This window comes from Lichenostomus cassidix, chromosome 7 (genome assembly GCF_008360975.1).
Source record: "Lichenostomus cassidix isolate B80296 chromosome 7, HeHo_3.0, whole genome shotgun sequence".
Lineage (NCBI taxonomy): Eukaryota > Metazoa > Chordata > Aves > Passeriformes > Meliphagidae > Lichenostomus > Lichenostomus cassidix.
In genome coordinates this window covers 18,347,058-18,364,379 of record NC_139488.1, presented here as the reverse complement: position 1 = coordinate 18,364,379, position 17,322 = coordinate 18,347,058, and the positions used below count along the sequence as shown (strand labels likewise).

Sequence of the window (17,322 nt, the reverse complement as noted above, 5' to 3'; positions counted from 1 at the left end):
TTGTCAGTGTATGTAATCCTTACATATAGTACATACTGATTTTTAAGGAGATTCATGCTGTGGTGCACAGTAAACTGGAGGTTGCAATGGAGAGAATGTACTATGGCTGATTTTTGTTTCTAGTGCAGCAAAATACTTGTGCTCTGCATTTAAAATGAGTTTGAAGATTATGAGAAAATCTCACAATAGTTAGGAGCCAATTTTCCATGATTCACCCCAGAGAACAGCTTCCTTCCAGGTAGATAGCTCACATGTAATATTGCTTTGCCCTAAGACATTTAATGTTCAGGTATTTTTGTATGATTGATTAATATATTTTGTTATAGAGATAGATTCTTAGGATAAAAATAATTAAGATAATCTAGGAGTCAAATTGCTCAGTAAAGAACTAGGTAGCTACATTTTCAACATATAAGCCTACATCATTACCAGAGGTTGCTGAGAGGCTGTTGATGCCTTAATAGATAAGGTTTAGATAGATTACCTGCAGTACTAAACAATTTACTGGGAACAGAAAATGGGCTTCCAATACAGTCTAGAAATGAAACATCACAATTATTTGAGGTACTCTGTAACCTTGGAAACAATTGGGAGCAGTGACATCAGCAGCAATTATGTGCTATTTTGTCTTCAGTTTATCACCAAGGTAACCAGAGCAGGTTTTCCCTGCTTGAAATTTTGAGAATGTCGTGGTTGGTACTAAGTGAACATGCATGAAGCAGCCTGTTAAAACTGCATTCTGCTTTCCTTTTAAAATGATCCTTAAGGATTTAAATTGTGGTAACTCCTGTGTTTGTTTGTGGTATTGGTTTCTTTTTTATTTTGTTTTTGGGGTTTTTGTTTGTCTGTTTTGTTTTGGGGGTTCCCCCCCTTTTTCTCTATGAAACAGATGCAGGCAAATAAAGCCTTAGTTACTGTGCTAAATTCTCTAAATACTGGAAAGAAGGAAAATCTATTTCCTTATAAATTTCCTTTTGCAGGCTACAAATACCAAGTATTGCATTAAGGCTGCAAATTGCATTGGTTCTGGATATGGGATTTACCCATAACTGAGGACACATGGTGTTCCCACACCTAACTTCCTTGAGGGGAGCTCTGCATTAAAGTCAAATTTCACAAGAGACTTGCATTCAGTGCTGCCAGTGGAAAATACTGAGTAATTCCCTTAGACCTCCTTGCTATTGAATGTCCTTCATCAGCCTACCTCACCTTGTGCTTGTGCCAGTCAGGAGTGGCCTAGCATGATAACTGCCTTCATGCTTAGTCCAGAGAGGTGTTTGGTTTTTTGCACTGGATTTGGGGAAGGTGATGTTTAAATTAAAGCTTTGTTGTGTGGTAGAAAAACTGGTAGTCCCCTTTTTAATTGGTTTCTGGTTGGAAAGTTACGTGGTGTCAGAGCCATAATGCTGACAGGCAGGTTGCTCAGACCATACAGTCTCTCATGTGTGTGTGACTAAATTTTAGTGAAAGGTATTTTATATGAAATGGTGATAAAGTTTATCTGTCAGTCATGGAGGAAAAAGGGGAGACTGCAAAAAACTTGTTTTTTTTTTTAAAGTCTGGAACACTATCTTGGGTGAAAGCTATATCAGTGCTATAAATTTTCATTCATAAAACTTTAATATTTTGCCTGTGATGTCTTACTTTGTCATACATTTCCTTTTTTTGCATACATCTTTATCCTTAGATTGCTGCACATACAAAATACACACTTGTGTTCTATTGAGTTGTTGTGCATTTAACTTATGGTTTTGCAGGGCAGCTGGTGTGCAGGCAACTTGCCATACTTGTGCCTCAGAAATACAAGTTAGAACTTAATGTTTGAAGGAAAGCAATAAAGTTCTGTTCTGGTTTGTAGTGCAGTCCTGAAGAAGTGAAACTTCATTACAAGCCATTAGCCTTGTAGGGTTCCAAAACAAACTTAATAGCCTATGGTTAATGTTGGAGTTCAGTAGCCCACATCACTTATGATGAATTGAGCCAAGTAAATTAAATTAGATAATAAATAATCTCTTCACACAGTTTGATATTTTAAAGTGGATAAGACACCTTGTACATTTCACAGTTCCAGAGACTTTCATGGGATGTAATCGAAAAACAGATGCCTTTCTGAGAAATAGAATATTGATGTTCGTATTTGTAAAGGAATTAATTTACTGACTGATAGAAGTAGAAGAAAAAGAAAGTGAACTGTTTAGATGCTAGCCACATTCTAGCAAGATTGTAATTATCCTTAGGATCATAATGAATGTGTGTTGGTTATTTTTTTATAATAAAAAGTCACCAAATGCCTATGTGCTTTGCCCTCTGACGTGATTTCCAGAAATATGCAATAAAAAGTAATCACACTATTTGCAAACATATTTGGTTAACAGGAGCTGTACTTTGAAAGGTATCGATTTGCTTGTTGCAGTTATCAGTTTGATTAATGTTAAAATTTTATGCAGTATATTTAATCATTACTCATGATTAGTGCAGTAATAATGCACTACATGGATCTGCACATTTACTATTAACAATTAGTGGCTTATATTTCTTTCTTATCACAGATGTAGTCATAAGTTAGAACTCATGAAATTTTTAAAGGAATATTTATTGGAGTAGGCATTGGTTATAAATCTTTATAACTACAGTATTCAGGGAGTTAATAATGATTTCAGGGGGTTTATTTCAAGATAAAGGAAGGCTATTTAGATTTTTCTTGTGTTGCAACATCTCTCAAGAGTTCCTACATGAGGTGCACGTTTTCACAACTGTTGTGAGGCCAAGGGAAAACTCCCAAGCAAGACACTAAATAGTGCATTCCCTGCAGAGAGACAACATTATACCTATAAACAAACTGGAATGTAGTCAGATTAAATGACTTTGCAATGCTAGCTTCCCAAATGTTGCAGTAGTGTCGTTTGAGGAAATAGCAACCAGGAAATGGAGAACAGAAGAGGAGGAGGGGGAAAGTGGTAAATACTTATGAAGGCCTGGTGAAATGGCCTGTAAGTTGGTTCTGTGCTAAGGTTCGGTGTTTATATGAGGGTAAATGTGATCTTGGGTGTGTAGAGATACAAAGCAGTGGCCATGTTCAAGAGGTGGGTTTCAAAGTGCTGACTTCCATGATAACTAAAGAGTCCTTACTGAAAATTCACTGAAAATGAAGTGTGAAGACCTGAGAAAATAAAGCCTTGAGAAACCTGAGCTGAACTCATAGATGACCCTGCTTTGAGCCAGAGGTTGGAGTAGAGACCTTCTGAGGTCCTTTCCAGCCTGTATTTGTCTGTGCTGTGGGGAAAAATGTTCTCTTCATCCATATAGGTTTTGTAGGAAGACTTCAAATAGTAGAAAGGATACTTTACTTTCCTACCCAGTCTGAATAAACAAACTGTCCAGTGTTGTTAGTAACCTTTGAAAATTTGCATTGAAATCATACAGGTATAAAGGTATAAAACTAGGTTTGAAGACTGAAAAAAAACCTGGTAAAACTTAGCAAAAGCAAATGAATTTTTGAGGGCAGGTGTAATTATTTTTACAGATGTCTATATTTGTTTTATTTAAAAAGTGTCAACATTTTTATAGTGTACCCAAAAAAAAAGTTAGAGGCAACTTGAGCATAGCCTTGCTTATCTCTATGATCTCTAAGGTATAAGATCTTTAAGACTAGCATTTTAATCTACTTGGCAAATGAATGTTGAGATCCAATGAATGAAAGCTGTATTTACAAAAAAAAATAAAAGATATGTCTGTGAGAACAGAGGAAGCAACTCTTGGAAAGTGCTCTTGGAAAGGGAGCACTCACTCTTTTTTCTGAGGAAACCTTTCTTCGGTAGCTTGGGGAGTGATAGGGGAAAGAAACATTTCTCCTTTTGGAAGAGTTGGTTTCTGTGCTTTGGCATCCAGCACCCACAGTCTCTGAGAACTTTAGGAAAAAGGTAGTAACAGCTTTCATCTTTCTACCTGGCTGGCCTAAGTGATTGACTTTATGCAGTTTAGTTTGGTTAAATTAGCAAAAATGTAACTGCTCGATTTCTTCATTGTCGATATAGTTGTATCAGATTCCCTCTTATCAGACTGTTCACATATTAGTACAAGTGCTGGATAAAGATGTTTTGAATTACAATAAGGTAGATTCATCGGGCAAGTTGATGATCCATGATCTGTTGCCAGCTCTCAAACATGTCAGACTTTTGGAGCAGGCAGTATCTGCTTGAACTGTCTGGGGACACAAAAATAACAAAATACATCTTACATTACAACAATACCAGAGATCTGACTTGGTGAAAGTGTAATTTTCTTCCTTGTTTAGCCATTCTATGTGTTACTTAAAATTAAGTGCTCATGTCATGTTAGCAAGTATGTAATCACCTTAGTTACTCATAATTAATTACTGAGAGGAAATTCCAGAAGGAAGGAAGAATTGTGTTCCATATTATACCCTCTATTTTTATTGTAGATATATTTTTACTTCTCTACCCTGGTTTTGCCTTTGGGGATTTTGGTTTGTTTGTCTTCCTTGTTGTTTTTGTCTCTCATTTTCACTTTTTGCTCTTCTCACTTCGTTAGTACTTTGATATTTTTCCCAGTCTTGGCATTGTCTTGTCTTTCCTTTTGCCAAGATGTTGCTTCCCATCTTCAAAATGTTCCTTTTTCTATGTCTGTCATTTACCATTGCTTCTTTCAGTTCTTCATTTTCTCTGGATTTTTTAACTTATCCAGGAGATCCTTATTTTCAGACCTTACCATAGAATATTCAGCATGAGGTGGGGGTTAAATCTTGCATTAAAAGAAAATCATCCCTCTTGGTTTTCATGTGTTCCATGATGTTTTAATATATCAGCTTTGTAGGGGTCTTTTTGCTCTCTTATTGCATCACTAATTGCTTTGCTACACGTTACGTGCGTCATTAACAGTTCTTAGCTTCAATGTGTTTCAACTACCTTCATACTTCCCTAGATTGCCGTGCTTATGTGAGTCAGTATTTGTCCCAAGATATTTTCTACAGCCTGTCCAACTGTTTCAAGGAACACACAGTTTTTACATTAGTGTCTTTACAGGTTCATTGGGTTACAGTCTCATTGTATTTTTTTCATTTAGTTCTGCATAAGAGAGAGTTATTTGAATTGCTGTCATGGGTCTTTTTTTGGTAATGATTAAATATTGCATGTTTATCATACTGTGTTTATTAGTCTTCACTACACTTATAGTCTACAGAGATTCATAAACTGTAAAGTTGTTTGGTTTGGTTTTGGTTTTTTTCTAAGACAAAAATTTAAGTATTTTAGAATAATGTTTCTTGGATCGAATAGGAGAGGGAAAAAATAAAGTTCATTCTATATACAGTCCTCATGCTCAGAAGGCATATTACCTTAAATGATAATTCCTTTTCTAAAAAATTATACTCTTACATATCTTTATGTTTCAGCATTTATTCAGTCCATTACTTTGGAACATTTATAATGATCCTCCTAATGGTCCATTGGAAAGATGCCACCATTAACTAATGTATTCCCTCTGCAAGTGTTTATTTCTGAACTAGACTGGTAGAGCTGTAAGAATAATACCAGTTCATACAATGCTAAACTGAAAACCATGAGTAAAGTTTGAGTCATAAAATACAAAGAAGGTGTAATCCTTATTTCCTTTGAAAATGCCGGGTTTAAGTGCTTGCTTTTGCTGAGTATATTGATTGCATTGCATGTTTAGTACCAGCCACATCAATAATGTGGTAATAAACTTCTTTCATGGGGTTAGTGTTAGGTTTATTTGTATTTCTGTAGAGCCTCATCTAAGAAAATGCTCGCCTCTGTGAAAAGGAGAGCTAAATTAGACAAAGAAATTGAGGTAAAGAAGCCAAAGTGCAAAAACCCACTTGAGCTGTTTTGTGAAGCAAGTTCCCTTTTTATAGGAGCAAATTTTATTAATGGAAAGAAGGCCCCAAAAAGAATGTCTCAGTGAGTTGAAAATTCCTAGGTAACCTGTGTTACCTTGTGTCCAGGGCAATATGGAGCCTAATAGCAGTCACCATGGCATGACAGAGCCTTTGCTCTGCTTTGCCCTTCTGGACAGAGGGAGGTCTCAGCAGAAGCACAGAACTGTGGTACACTGTTCCATGTCAGACTCCAAATGCTCTAGTTCTTCCCTTGGCAATCTTCCTATGCTTAAAAGAAACAGTTTGTAGCATCCCTCTGTGTCTTTCTTGAGCCAGCTTTTTGCTTTCCAAGAGTGGATCAGCTTCACTGAGCAGTGCCTTCAGGCAGGTGACCTACTCAGGCCTCTTAAACTGGCTGATATACAATGGGAGTTTGAAACATGTTCAGGAATTGCCCTTAGAAATTAATCTGTGGGATTTTCACTTTCAGCTATAAAAAGATACTTTACTTCCCCATAAATTTACACAAATATGCTGTGTAATTGCAGTATTTTAATATTCCAGCTACAGAAGTATAGTGTCTAGACACCACCATATGTATTTCAGTCAGGCACAGAAGTATTGCTGTCCCATTTTCATTTCTTTGGCAACTGACATTCTACTGCTTTGCAAATTCACACAGCAATGATTTTAATAGAAAAGCAAAATACTACATCACACCAAAGATAAGAACTGGTTATAAATAAAAAGTGTTACTGTAACTTCCCCTGTTTCAATTCCTGTTAATTTGCTTGTGCCTCTTTAACTCTCTGAAACTTCTGTGAATAAATGAGATAACAAAGCCTAATTATAAGTCAATTATGCTAAATTTTTGGTTGGAGGCTTGACCACTGGAATGCAAAGCTGTATGTTTTCCCCTCCATCCAAAAATATTTCTGAAATAAAACACTTGTTTCTGTCTCAGTGAAGCCAGAAACTGAAACTGGAAACTGAAGAATAAACGACAGAAATAAATGATGCCTTGTCAGGTTCTGAAAAAGGCTAATGAAATCTTGCAGCTGCCAAATCTGGCTGAAACCAGTGGCCTGTGAATTGCAATGTTCAGGGGAAAAAGTCAAAGATAATCCAGATGTTCCCAAGCAGAACACTTTGCAATACCTTTTCATCCATTTTCTTTCTATTTGTATGGACTAAAAAATTACATAATTGAGATTTGATTTAATACATTTTCTGAAGGTTATTATTTGACCTTCAAGATAATTTAATGTGCTTAGCACATTTTTTCTGTCTGTACTCGTTACTTTAAAGGTGGCTTTTATCAGATACATACCATTTTGAATCACAGATTGTTCATGTGATGGAGGTTTCTTAGAAACTTTCTTTTGACAGCCTCTTTATAGTCTTCCTGAAGCACTTTTCTTTTGGCAATCAAAAGGAGATTTGTGCGTAATTCTGGAACTGACTATCTTTTACCATTTATTTTTGCTCATTATTTTTCTGCCTGATGAACTATTATAAGCAGGAGACTTGTGAATAAATCTTGATTTAAGTGTGCTTTAAAGAGCTAGCACATAGTTTGTTCATTGGTGGGTTTGCATTTGTTTTGCAGCTGAGCCCATGTTTCATTGCTAATCTGCTTAGTCACCTACATAGTGGGAGCAAAGTTAATAGTCATGTAAAAACATAAGCAAAAAGAAGCAAATATGTATTGATGTGTTACAGAATACATAGCCATCTTTCTCTTCTGAGAAATGGAAAACAGGTATTCAGTTTGTTTTTTTACTAGATCAGGAGCCTGTCTTACAAAAAGAACCCCAAACCCTAAAATGTGGATTACTACCCTTGATTTTTTTAGGTAATTAGAATCCTGCAGTCTGTTTAACTTTCAATTCAATATACATTTATCGTATGCTGTTGGACTGAGTCCAAACTTCTATAATGGTGTATAGCTTATGGAAAATTCCAGTGAAAAGAGAATGTGAGATAACTCTGTTTCTGTAATTAAAGGATAGTAAAATACTTAAGCAAGAATAATATTTTTGTTTCAGTAATGAGGTAGTAATGTCTTGTGTTCTGCTTGCTTTTAACCAATTCTTTTCCCATAGTAGGTTTTTGTCTTGGTTTAAAGCAGCATAACCTTGTTAAAATTAAGGTGCTTAGACATTATTTGAATAAATATATGCCTTTGATAATTCTAGTAGAGAAGTTGTTGCAATTATATGTTAGCAGTTTTGAATTAGATATTTACAGAAGAAAAAGAGTCCTCAGAGAAAAGGGAGGGGGAGAGTGGGAAAGGAGACAATGCTGTTTAGAAGTGAATCAGTTGCTAGTGAGAAGGTGTCTGGAGAGAAGATTTGGCACAAGCATGCTTCTTCTTCCCCCTTTCCTCAAATCTTTTCCCAGGATGTACTGTACCTTTCATTTTCACAGAATAAAGGTAATTTTACCAGTGTTCCCTAGGGGCTCAGGCAAGGGACATTACTGGAAAACTTTACAGTCTAGTAAGTACCTTTTATTGCCGTCTGTTATTGGGTGTTCAAGCTGGCAGCAATGAAATAACAAATAGAAATCTGAGGGCAATCAAAAGAGACTGCAGGACCTTGGGACAATTGGTTGAAGGATCAGGAGCACAGGTAGTGATTTCCTCAATCCTTCCAGTTGCAAGGAATAATACTGATAAGAATAGGCAGATCTACTAGGTCATTGCGTGGCTCTGAGGCTGGTGTAATTGGAAAAAAATTGAGTTTCTTGACAATGGGATGGTCTGTTCAACACCTGGCTGGTGTCACCTCAGGGGATGTGCCTTTCGCAAAGGGGAAAAAGAGCTTTAGCACAGGAGCTAGCAAGGGCTCACTGATAGACCTTTAGCTTGGAAGTGGGAAAAGGAAAATACCAGGCTTGCTAGTGCTGAGTAATGGGATGGTGTGCCAAAACTTGAGAAAATGAATACTACCCGGATCCCTCAATCTGCTTCATCAGATGTTGGCTACAAAGTACAGCACCTGAAACATTTCTACACTACTGCACACAGCAGAAGGAACAAGAAGAGCTTGAAGCTTTGGCCCAGTCCTAGAGATTGGACATCACTGGTGTAATTGAAATCTGGTGGGATGAGTCCTCTGACACGAGTGTCCCATTGGACGGTTACAGGCGCTTAAGAAGGAGTAGGCAAGTTAGAAGAGATGGGGGTTGGGGTGTCATTGTATGCAATGAAAGGGCTAAAATATATGGAGCTCATGGTTGACAATGGCACAGTTGAGAGCCTCTCTACAAGAATCAAGGGACAAACAAACAATGTGGATGACATCACGGGAATCTGTTATAAACCTCCTAGCCAGGATGCTAATGAATTATTCTTCGAGGAAGGGATACTTCCAAGTCAGCTGCCCTTGTTCTTATGGGCGACTTCAACTTTCCAGAAATCAACTGGGAGCTTCACACAGCTGGTACTAACCAACCCAGAAGATTCCTAAAAAACCTAGATGACAACTTTATGGAATAGGTTCTGAGGGAGCCAACTCAGTAAGAGGCTCACCTTGATCTCCTGCTTGTCAACAGAGAGAATCTCATGAGCAAAGTGGAGGATTGGCAGCTGTCTTGGCCACAGTGATCACGAAGTGAACAAGTTTAGAATCTCTGTCAACAGTGGGAAAAGTGCGAGCAAAACTTCAGTTCTGGACATGAGGAGAACAAATTTCAGGCTGCTCAGGGCATTAGTAAATAAAGTCCCATGGGAAAGTTTTTGCAGGTGCTGGGGTCCAACAGTGCTGGTCACTTTTTAAACATCACCTCCTGAGGGCACAAGAGCAAGCAATTCCCAAATGTTGCAAGTCAAGCAGATGAGGCAGAAGGCCTGCTTGGCTGATCAGGCATCTTGGAAGTAAGACATAAAAGGGAACTGCATGCCCAGTGGAAGCAAGATCAAATGACACAGGAAGAATACAGAGATGCTGCTTGCCACTGTAGGGAGAAGATTTGTGTGGCCATAGCTCAGCTGGCTTTGAAGCTGGCCAGAACTGTGGAGGACAATAGGATTTTTTTCAAATACATTAATGGCAAAAGGCAGTATATAAATGACATCAGTCCATTTCAGAGTGAGGATGGTCACCTCACAAACAGGGACATGGACAAGGTAGAGCTGTCTTTGCTTCTGTCTTTAACACGGATTACAGACCAAGAGGGTCTCAGTGTCCTGAGCTGGAGGATCATGACTGTGAGTATGATCAACTGACTCCCAGTTGACCCTGAAATTGTGTGGGATCTCCTGCTCCAGCTGGATCCTTACAAATCTATGGGGCCTGATGGGATTCATCCAATAATCCTCAAGGAGCTAACTGATGTCATTGCAAAACCTCTCTCAATGGTTCTTGAACATTCTTGAGAATCCAGAGAGGTCCCATCTGACTGTCCTGATTTTCAGGAAGGGCAAGAAGGAGGACCCTGGAAACCACAGGCCTGTCAGTCTCACTTCAGTACCCGGTAAAATAATGGAAAATATTATTCTGGGAGGTATTGAAAAAACTTCAAGGGCCTGCCTCTATTTTGTACTGATTCTCTACTTCTGCAAGTTTCTGCAGTTTCTATCTTAACTTTACAGAGCTGATTACAGTACACTGCTTCCTGCTGAGTAGACTTTTGTGAAATATTATACTGGAAGTCAGTTGAACTTCAGTGAACTTTAGTAGGAGACAGACGAATAGGAGAGTGTTTAGGGCCTGAATTTTTCTGTCAGATCAGTGAACACCTCTTACTGATTTGAATGGGCCACAAACCAAGTGTTTCAGGAAATACTCTGAGCCCTTTTGAGAATTACCTGGCTGTTTCTGGAGGATTATCGAAGGTGGAGAGTCCTGCTCTGGAGTGGCAGGAATTTAAACTTGTATGAGAATTTATGAGGTATTAATTCTTGCCAATTATTAATGTATTTAATTTTTTTTCTGTAACCTTTTGTAAGGAAATATTTTTATGCGTGGTTGAATTAGTCCTTTTTTTTTGACTGTTTCACTTAGTGTTTTGAAACCTGCATGAAAAGTGTATTTTCTTGTAAAAACTAGCTGTGTATGAACCTAGGAAACTCAACAGAACTACAGTCTCTTCAGTGTGCTAGAGGAATAGTTCTCAATGTGCTTTTGCGGGGTGCTGATTGTCAGAGCCTGTTCATGGTGGCAGGTGTTGGTTGTCCATCTGCTGCTTTCTCATTAGAAACAATGTGGTAATTGATCAGATGCAGTTTGGTCGTTGGAGGCACTGCCTTGATTTCTGTTGATAAAATGTATGACTGTGTTTACTGAAATAGTTTAAAAAATAGTAGATGTGTTTTCAGTTTTTAAAATTTTGACAAAAATGGAAATATTTGTTTTCTCTTTACCAACAAATATCTATTATCCATGTTCTGTAATTAGGATCACAGCTTAATGTAAAGGATGAGTGGTGCTCACTGGACTGCATCATTAGCCTTACTGTGGTAAAATGACCAATTTTGTCTCACCAGCTGTGACTTTGGAGGCAGTTTGAATGGTGGGAACACATAAAGCTCTACAGATTAAAATATTTCCAGCATACAGCTATGTACATATCAGTCAGAATTCAGCAGCAGGTCTTGCTTAGTAAGCTTGCTAATGTCTTCATGTCCTTAGGAGGAGCATTGTTGCCATGTATGGGTGTCTTGTACAGTCTCAACCCTGCATTCCTTACTATAGGAAGCAAAACTCCCAGTCAAAAACAGCATTAGTATGACCATGGAAAGTACTGAATACAAGGATAGAAAAACTACTCACAAGGGCAATGCATCTGCCTATGGAAATAGAGCATGTAGTTCTGTGACTAATTATGAATTATAGAAAGAACTGATGGAAAAAAGGACAAAGTTGGGAAATAAATGGTTGATTACTTGTCGTGCATCAAAAGAGGATATTTTCAAAAGACAAACCCAATTGTATCTGCTTTTTCGAATAATATTCCTATCTACTCCTCACAATGTTCATCACATATAATAGAAAATAAGACTACACTGTACTTCAGCTTCTTATACATGCAGCAAAGATGATTGAAAGATTGCATGCTGGGTGTTCTAATTCTATATGAAAAAAGTAGAATAAGTTATGTCAGCAGGTTAACAAGAGGTAGCTTTTTAGTTTTTCTATGAATGTGTTTTGAGTGCTGCAGAAACAGCCAGATGTTGGTGAAATGCAATGATGTTAGCTGGTGCACAAAAGCCACCGAATGCCATAAACTGGAATTAACATAGTCTGGAATCCAAAATGGCCCTAGTTTGATCCTTGAGCTGAAGTGGTCAGGCAAGTATTTTTTGTCTGTGGTTTAGCATCTGATGATGAATATGAGTTGTTTTACCTATTCTTTTGTTTCAGGATATGAATTACAGGTGTCTTAATAGATTATTAATTTCAAACTGCAAAAGACCAGGTGTGCTTACCAAAAAAGTTTAGAGTTACCTTTGCATATATGCCTTTACCTGTTACCCTAGAGTCTTTACTGCAGAAGCAGTGGTGTTTTCTGCTATTACCATGAAACAGTTTCTGGTGTCTTAGGCAAAGTGAAGAAGCTGACACTCTTATGACCCTTTCTGGAAATAACTTATGCACATGATGCCAGAAAGAGATGAACTTTTTTTATTTTTTATTTTTTAGTTAATATTTTAATTATTTTAATTAATTTTAAGCTGCAGGAGAAATCTCTGGAAGATAACATAGTATAATATAATATATGCTTTTATGAAAAATTCCAAGTAAGTAGGTCCGCTTAAATTTGAGCCTCTTAAATTTTGGTTCACTTAATATGACCTATAGGTTTTGCTTTGTATGTTTATGTAATTGAACTGTAACAGTAACAATCAGGAAGGAAAGAAGTTATATGTCAAATATCATGGAATGTATCAGGGTTGAAAAAATTATTTTAATGAAAGTTGTCTTACTATGTAATGTAAAAACACTGTCTGCTAAACATCAGTTTAAAAATAACATCTGTTTTTAACAGTTTTAGAGTTCACAGTGTCATCCAAATTGAACAGTGATTTTCTCCCTAGTGGAACCAGTAATGTCTTTGATGACTATCTGTGAGATAACATTAACATCTTAAATCTCAAATCTTTGTTTTTCAGAAACCCTCCCCCTACTTTGCTACATCCTGAAAAATGGTGCAGAGGATTCAACCATTTCATTTCACAGTGAGTTTAACTTTCTTTTAAAAACAGCTCATTCAGCAATACATATATGTGCCAATCTGAAAACGGAATTTTCTTACGGAGTTGTTGCTTTTGCAGGTTTTTGACTACAGTTTTCTTACCACAGACACTAGACCATGCCTCGCTTTTTGAAAGATTTACAGCACAGTTTGATCTTCTAATGTAATTTTCTTCATTTGAATGTGTCTTGATTTTGGTGGACCTGGCACAGGTTTATAAAATATACCTGATTTCCTTGACGGTTTTCAATGAAGTTTTGTGTTGAGGAGAAAAAGGGTTAGTGAAAATGACTGCTGGTCAATTTAAAATAAGAATTTGAAAGACAAGAAAGAAAATAATTGTCTTTTTCTACTTTAATAAGGTTCAGTAGGTTGTATGCGCAATATATGTAACTGAGCACCAGTAGCATCAAGATCATAATGTATGCAGCTGTCACCAAACTAAAATATGCTTTTGCTTTACTTTTTTCTTTTTACAGTGAAACTAGGAAATCATAGTTTAGTAGTTGCTAGCATTACATTAAAAGAATTTACTGCAACTTTCATGAGTGATTTTTAGTATTCTTCATTATTTCATTGGAAACTATTACAGCCCAAACTGCAACATGGAGAATACATTATAAAGTCCTTGAGAGGTTTACACTGATCAAATAACCAAATATTTGAACACCTCTCATCAGTACTGACTTTTCAAGATAGGTTTGTAAATACGCGTATCTGCATTTTGAATCTGTTCTGTTCCTTGGTGTATCCAATTACTTGTAGAGTACAGTATCCCTACCTGATACTTCTTCCAGCTAGTTGTCTAGTAGTGTCTTTCCATCTTGGAATTTGTTAAAAATACAAGCACTAATGCAAATTCTAGTAATTCGTAGAATAACTAGAATAGTAATCCGTGAAAAGTAGTGTTATTTACGACACTGGTCTTTAACCAGACAAGAAGGTGAGATACAGTGTAAAGTTTGACCTGCAGAGGAAGGCCATTACAATTGTTGCTGCAATGTAACTCAGAATCTCTTCAGTGTAGGTAATAGAAGTACATTCGTCTGGAGCAGATTGATCCAAGTTCTGGTTCTCGGTAATGTATGTCCTTGTTTACACAGCAGTGTACATTGGGATCTGTGGTAGATTCAGTGTTTAAGTACAAGGGTCACCAAGCAGTGAATTAATTTCATTCTCTTATAAAAAAGCATTTGTTTTATTCTATTTAACAGCTGCAGTCTGTATTCTGGGGGACTTTAGCACTGGTGGTTTATATTCCACTTGTGCTTTAGAAAATTACTGCACCTGGTAAAAAAGATTACGTTCCTGTCTCAGAAACACTGAGTATTAACCTTCAGCATTGTTATGTAAGCTTTTCTTTCTTGATGTCTTACCTTTTAGAAGTCCCTGCTGAGCTTGAGAACAATACAAGAACTCAGTTAAATATTTCTTAGTATTTGTTCAGTCCTTTAGTTCATAAAGCAAGTCAGATGTTAATACTTTATGGCTAAACTTGTTTTTAATAATGTCCTTTGAGTTTTTGAGATTTTAAAATTGTATGTTTTTAATCCCATGGATTATTAGTTACTTTTGCTTAATTACTTCCTCACCATCAACTTTTGCAGGTTCTCAGATCTTGCTTTTAATTTTTACAGTGATGTTCACAATGAAATAAGGAAATAAGCTCATACACAGTTCTCTTAACATAGAGAAATGCAACAATTGTAATAAATACCCTATACTATAACTGCCTGTAAGGGAATACTGAAATTGAATTCTCTCTGACATTGTTGTATTCTTAGACATGTGTTAGTAAAGTTGCTACAATACAGAGGTTACAAGATGTATTTATGGAGGCTTAGATTTACATTACTGGATTTTCGTGAAAAATTTAGATAATGAAACGTTGGATCATACAACTGCAAACCTTTTAGCCATTACTGATAATTGGCTCATTTATATGCATTAGTTATGCATTTGTTGATCCCCGCCTTGTGACAGTCTAGTTATGATAAATTAAAAGCAGTGATTGTAAAAATTCCATACTGCCTTTTATCCATATGTTAGGACCTTGCCTGATGTTTCTGTCACCCTTGTGATGAGTGGTTAGCTTTTGAATAATTTCATTATCTACCTCCTTCTTGATGCTAACATCATTTGCATAACAAGCTTATCTATTCAAGTTGCAGGCCAGACCTGTGTACTGACCAAAACCAAGCATGTAGCTTTGGCTAAGCTTTTGATTTTAGTTCAGTTCATGTGATAATTTTGTTTATGCCAAGATTGCCAGACCTGGTCACTGTAGCTTTTTTCACCCCATTCCCATCCCTTGAAATGGCGTTGTCTGAAGAGGCTTTTTTTTTTTAATAAGTGGTCTCTAACATTTTACAGTGATTTACAACATGCCTGAGCCGTAAGTTTCATTGTTGGTAACTCTTTAAGCTGTTAAAATAGTGATAATGTATTTTTCAGAAAGTCTGTATTTTTAACTATGATACTACAGCCCCAAGAGAGGATGATTTTGCTGCAGTACTTTAGTCAGATGCAATATTTACAAAATTTAAATGGAGAGTATCAAGATAGTTTCTAGCTTCGTGAATCTGTGTTTCTATTCCCAGCACTGTTGACCTTTACTTGAGATGAAGACTGTAATGTGCTGTTCTCATAAGGATTTTTATAATGAAGAGAGTAAATCTGCGTTAGATATTTTCTTCTAAAAAAATACGGAGAAGACACAATTTCAGCTCTCATCTCTGGCAGCAGCCTGATTTTGTATTTGGTATCTACTAAGATACAGGCAGCAACAAAGTTCTATCTATGTGTATTTATATGTACTACTGTGATTGTGCATGAAAAACTTGGCTCTCCAGTTGTAATGTGAGAAATAATTAATTACCTGTTTACTTTATCTACATATCAATGGGGTTTTTACCATTTCTGTTAGACCATGTAAATTACCACAGCAGTGACAAATAATGTTCTTGGCACTTTAAAGTTTGACTGATCTTTAGAGATAAATACAAGAGTTAATATTTTCTTTAGCAGAAGAATGCAGTAATTTTTATTTACATTACATCTCAGAATGGTAATTTTAATTAAAATTAGTAGTAGTATCTCCAGAGACAGACATTCTCCTTTTAAATTTATTTAACCAATGATTAGCTATTATGGTTCTTTGAATTAATTAGTCATTCTTGAGCTGGAGGGAATTAAAGAATTAAGAAATTCAGGAAGTAATAAAGTCAAAATGTCAATTTAAGGATTTATGTTCACATTTATAATCAGAATGTAACTTTTAGCAATGACTTTGCAAATACAGTACAAATACAATTTTTTTGTCCTGATAAACTCACTTCTTTGTACTCAATTTAAACACAGCTTAGCGAGCTGAATTTCATATTGATGAGTCTACAATTCAGAGTTTTTCAATTAATAGTTCATCTAGATTCTATACATTTTAGGTGGTCCATTTAGATTTAACTTCTCTGAATGCAGATAAATTATTTTCACAATCTAAGCAATTATTTAGTGACATTCTGGTCATATTACATAAAGAACATTTTACTGTTTCTTTCACTGAGAACATGATATGCTTTTGACATAATTTATTAACAGTGTCTGGGAAGGCCAAGAGGTTTGAAAATGCCAGAAAGGTACAGATTGTGATGTGTAAGGTTGCCACCAAATCAGTACTTTTTGCATTTCATTCATTGATCTCAGAATCTGTCTACAGATGAAAGTGAAATTGTAAATTGTAGTACCTGGCAAAAGATTTCCACCACTTTTGAATATTGCATTAAATACATTTATTTATACAGAGGAATGGACATATATAATGAAAACAGTTATCTTCTACTTTCTAATGAGCAGTTGTAGTAATAAGCCTGCCTCAAATCAGCTGTGTGCTGTAGTGTCAAAGGGGGATAGGTTTCTAAGGGAGAATATCTGGTACATATGCAAAGGATACTGTTTCTAATATAAAGTTTCAGTTGTGCAAGGTTCTGAAGGGTCTTTGTTTTTTTTGGGTCTTCAAGGACAGAGCAAAGCAACAGAGCAGACCAGTTCCTGATGAAAGGCTATTCATCAATTTCATCATACAATTAATAAATTTAGTTGGTGGTTTTGAGATGCTCCCTAGAGTTGTTCTGATTATATTTCTGTTGTCACTGGTAAAATTTCAAATATTTCAATATGTGCAACTGTCAGAGCCATGCTAAGGTCTGCAAGAGGTGCCACTCCATAGAGTTTCTGTTGTTTGTTCCCTAAACCATGTCTATGAGCCA

General features: G+C 36.4%; 1 protein-coding gene across 2 annotated transcripts in view; it reads left to right on the top strand.

Moving 5' to 3' along the window:
* MYO3B (myosin IIIB) overlaps positions 1 to 17,322 on the top strand; it is a 193,543-nt gene that overhangs the window by 54,396 nt on the left and 121,825 nt on the right. For both annotated transcript variants that reach the window (XM_085066494.1, XM_085066495.1), the window contains exon 10: positions 12,975 to 13,040. In XM_085066494.1, coding sequence (XP_084922620.1) covers positions 12,975 to 13,040 — 66 coding nt within the window. The remainder of the gene's footprint in view (positions 1 to 12,974; positions 13,041 to 17,322) is intronic.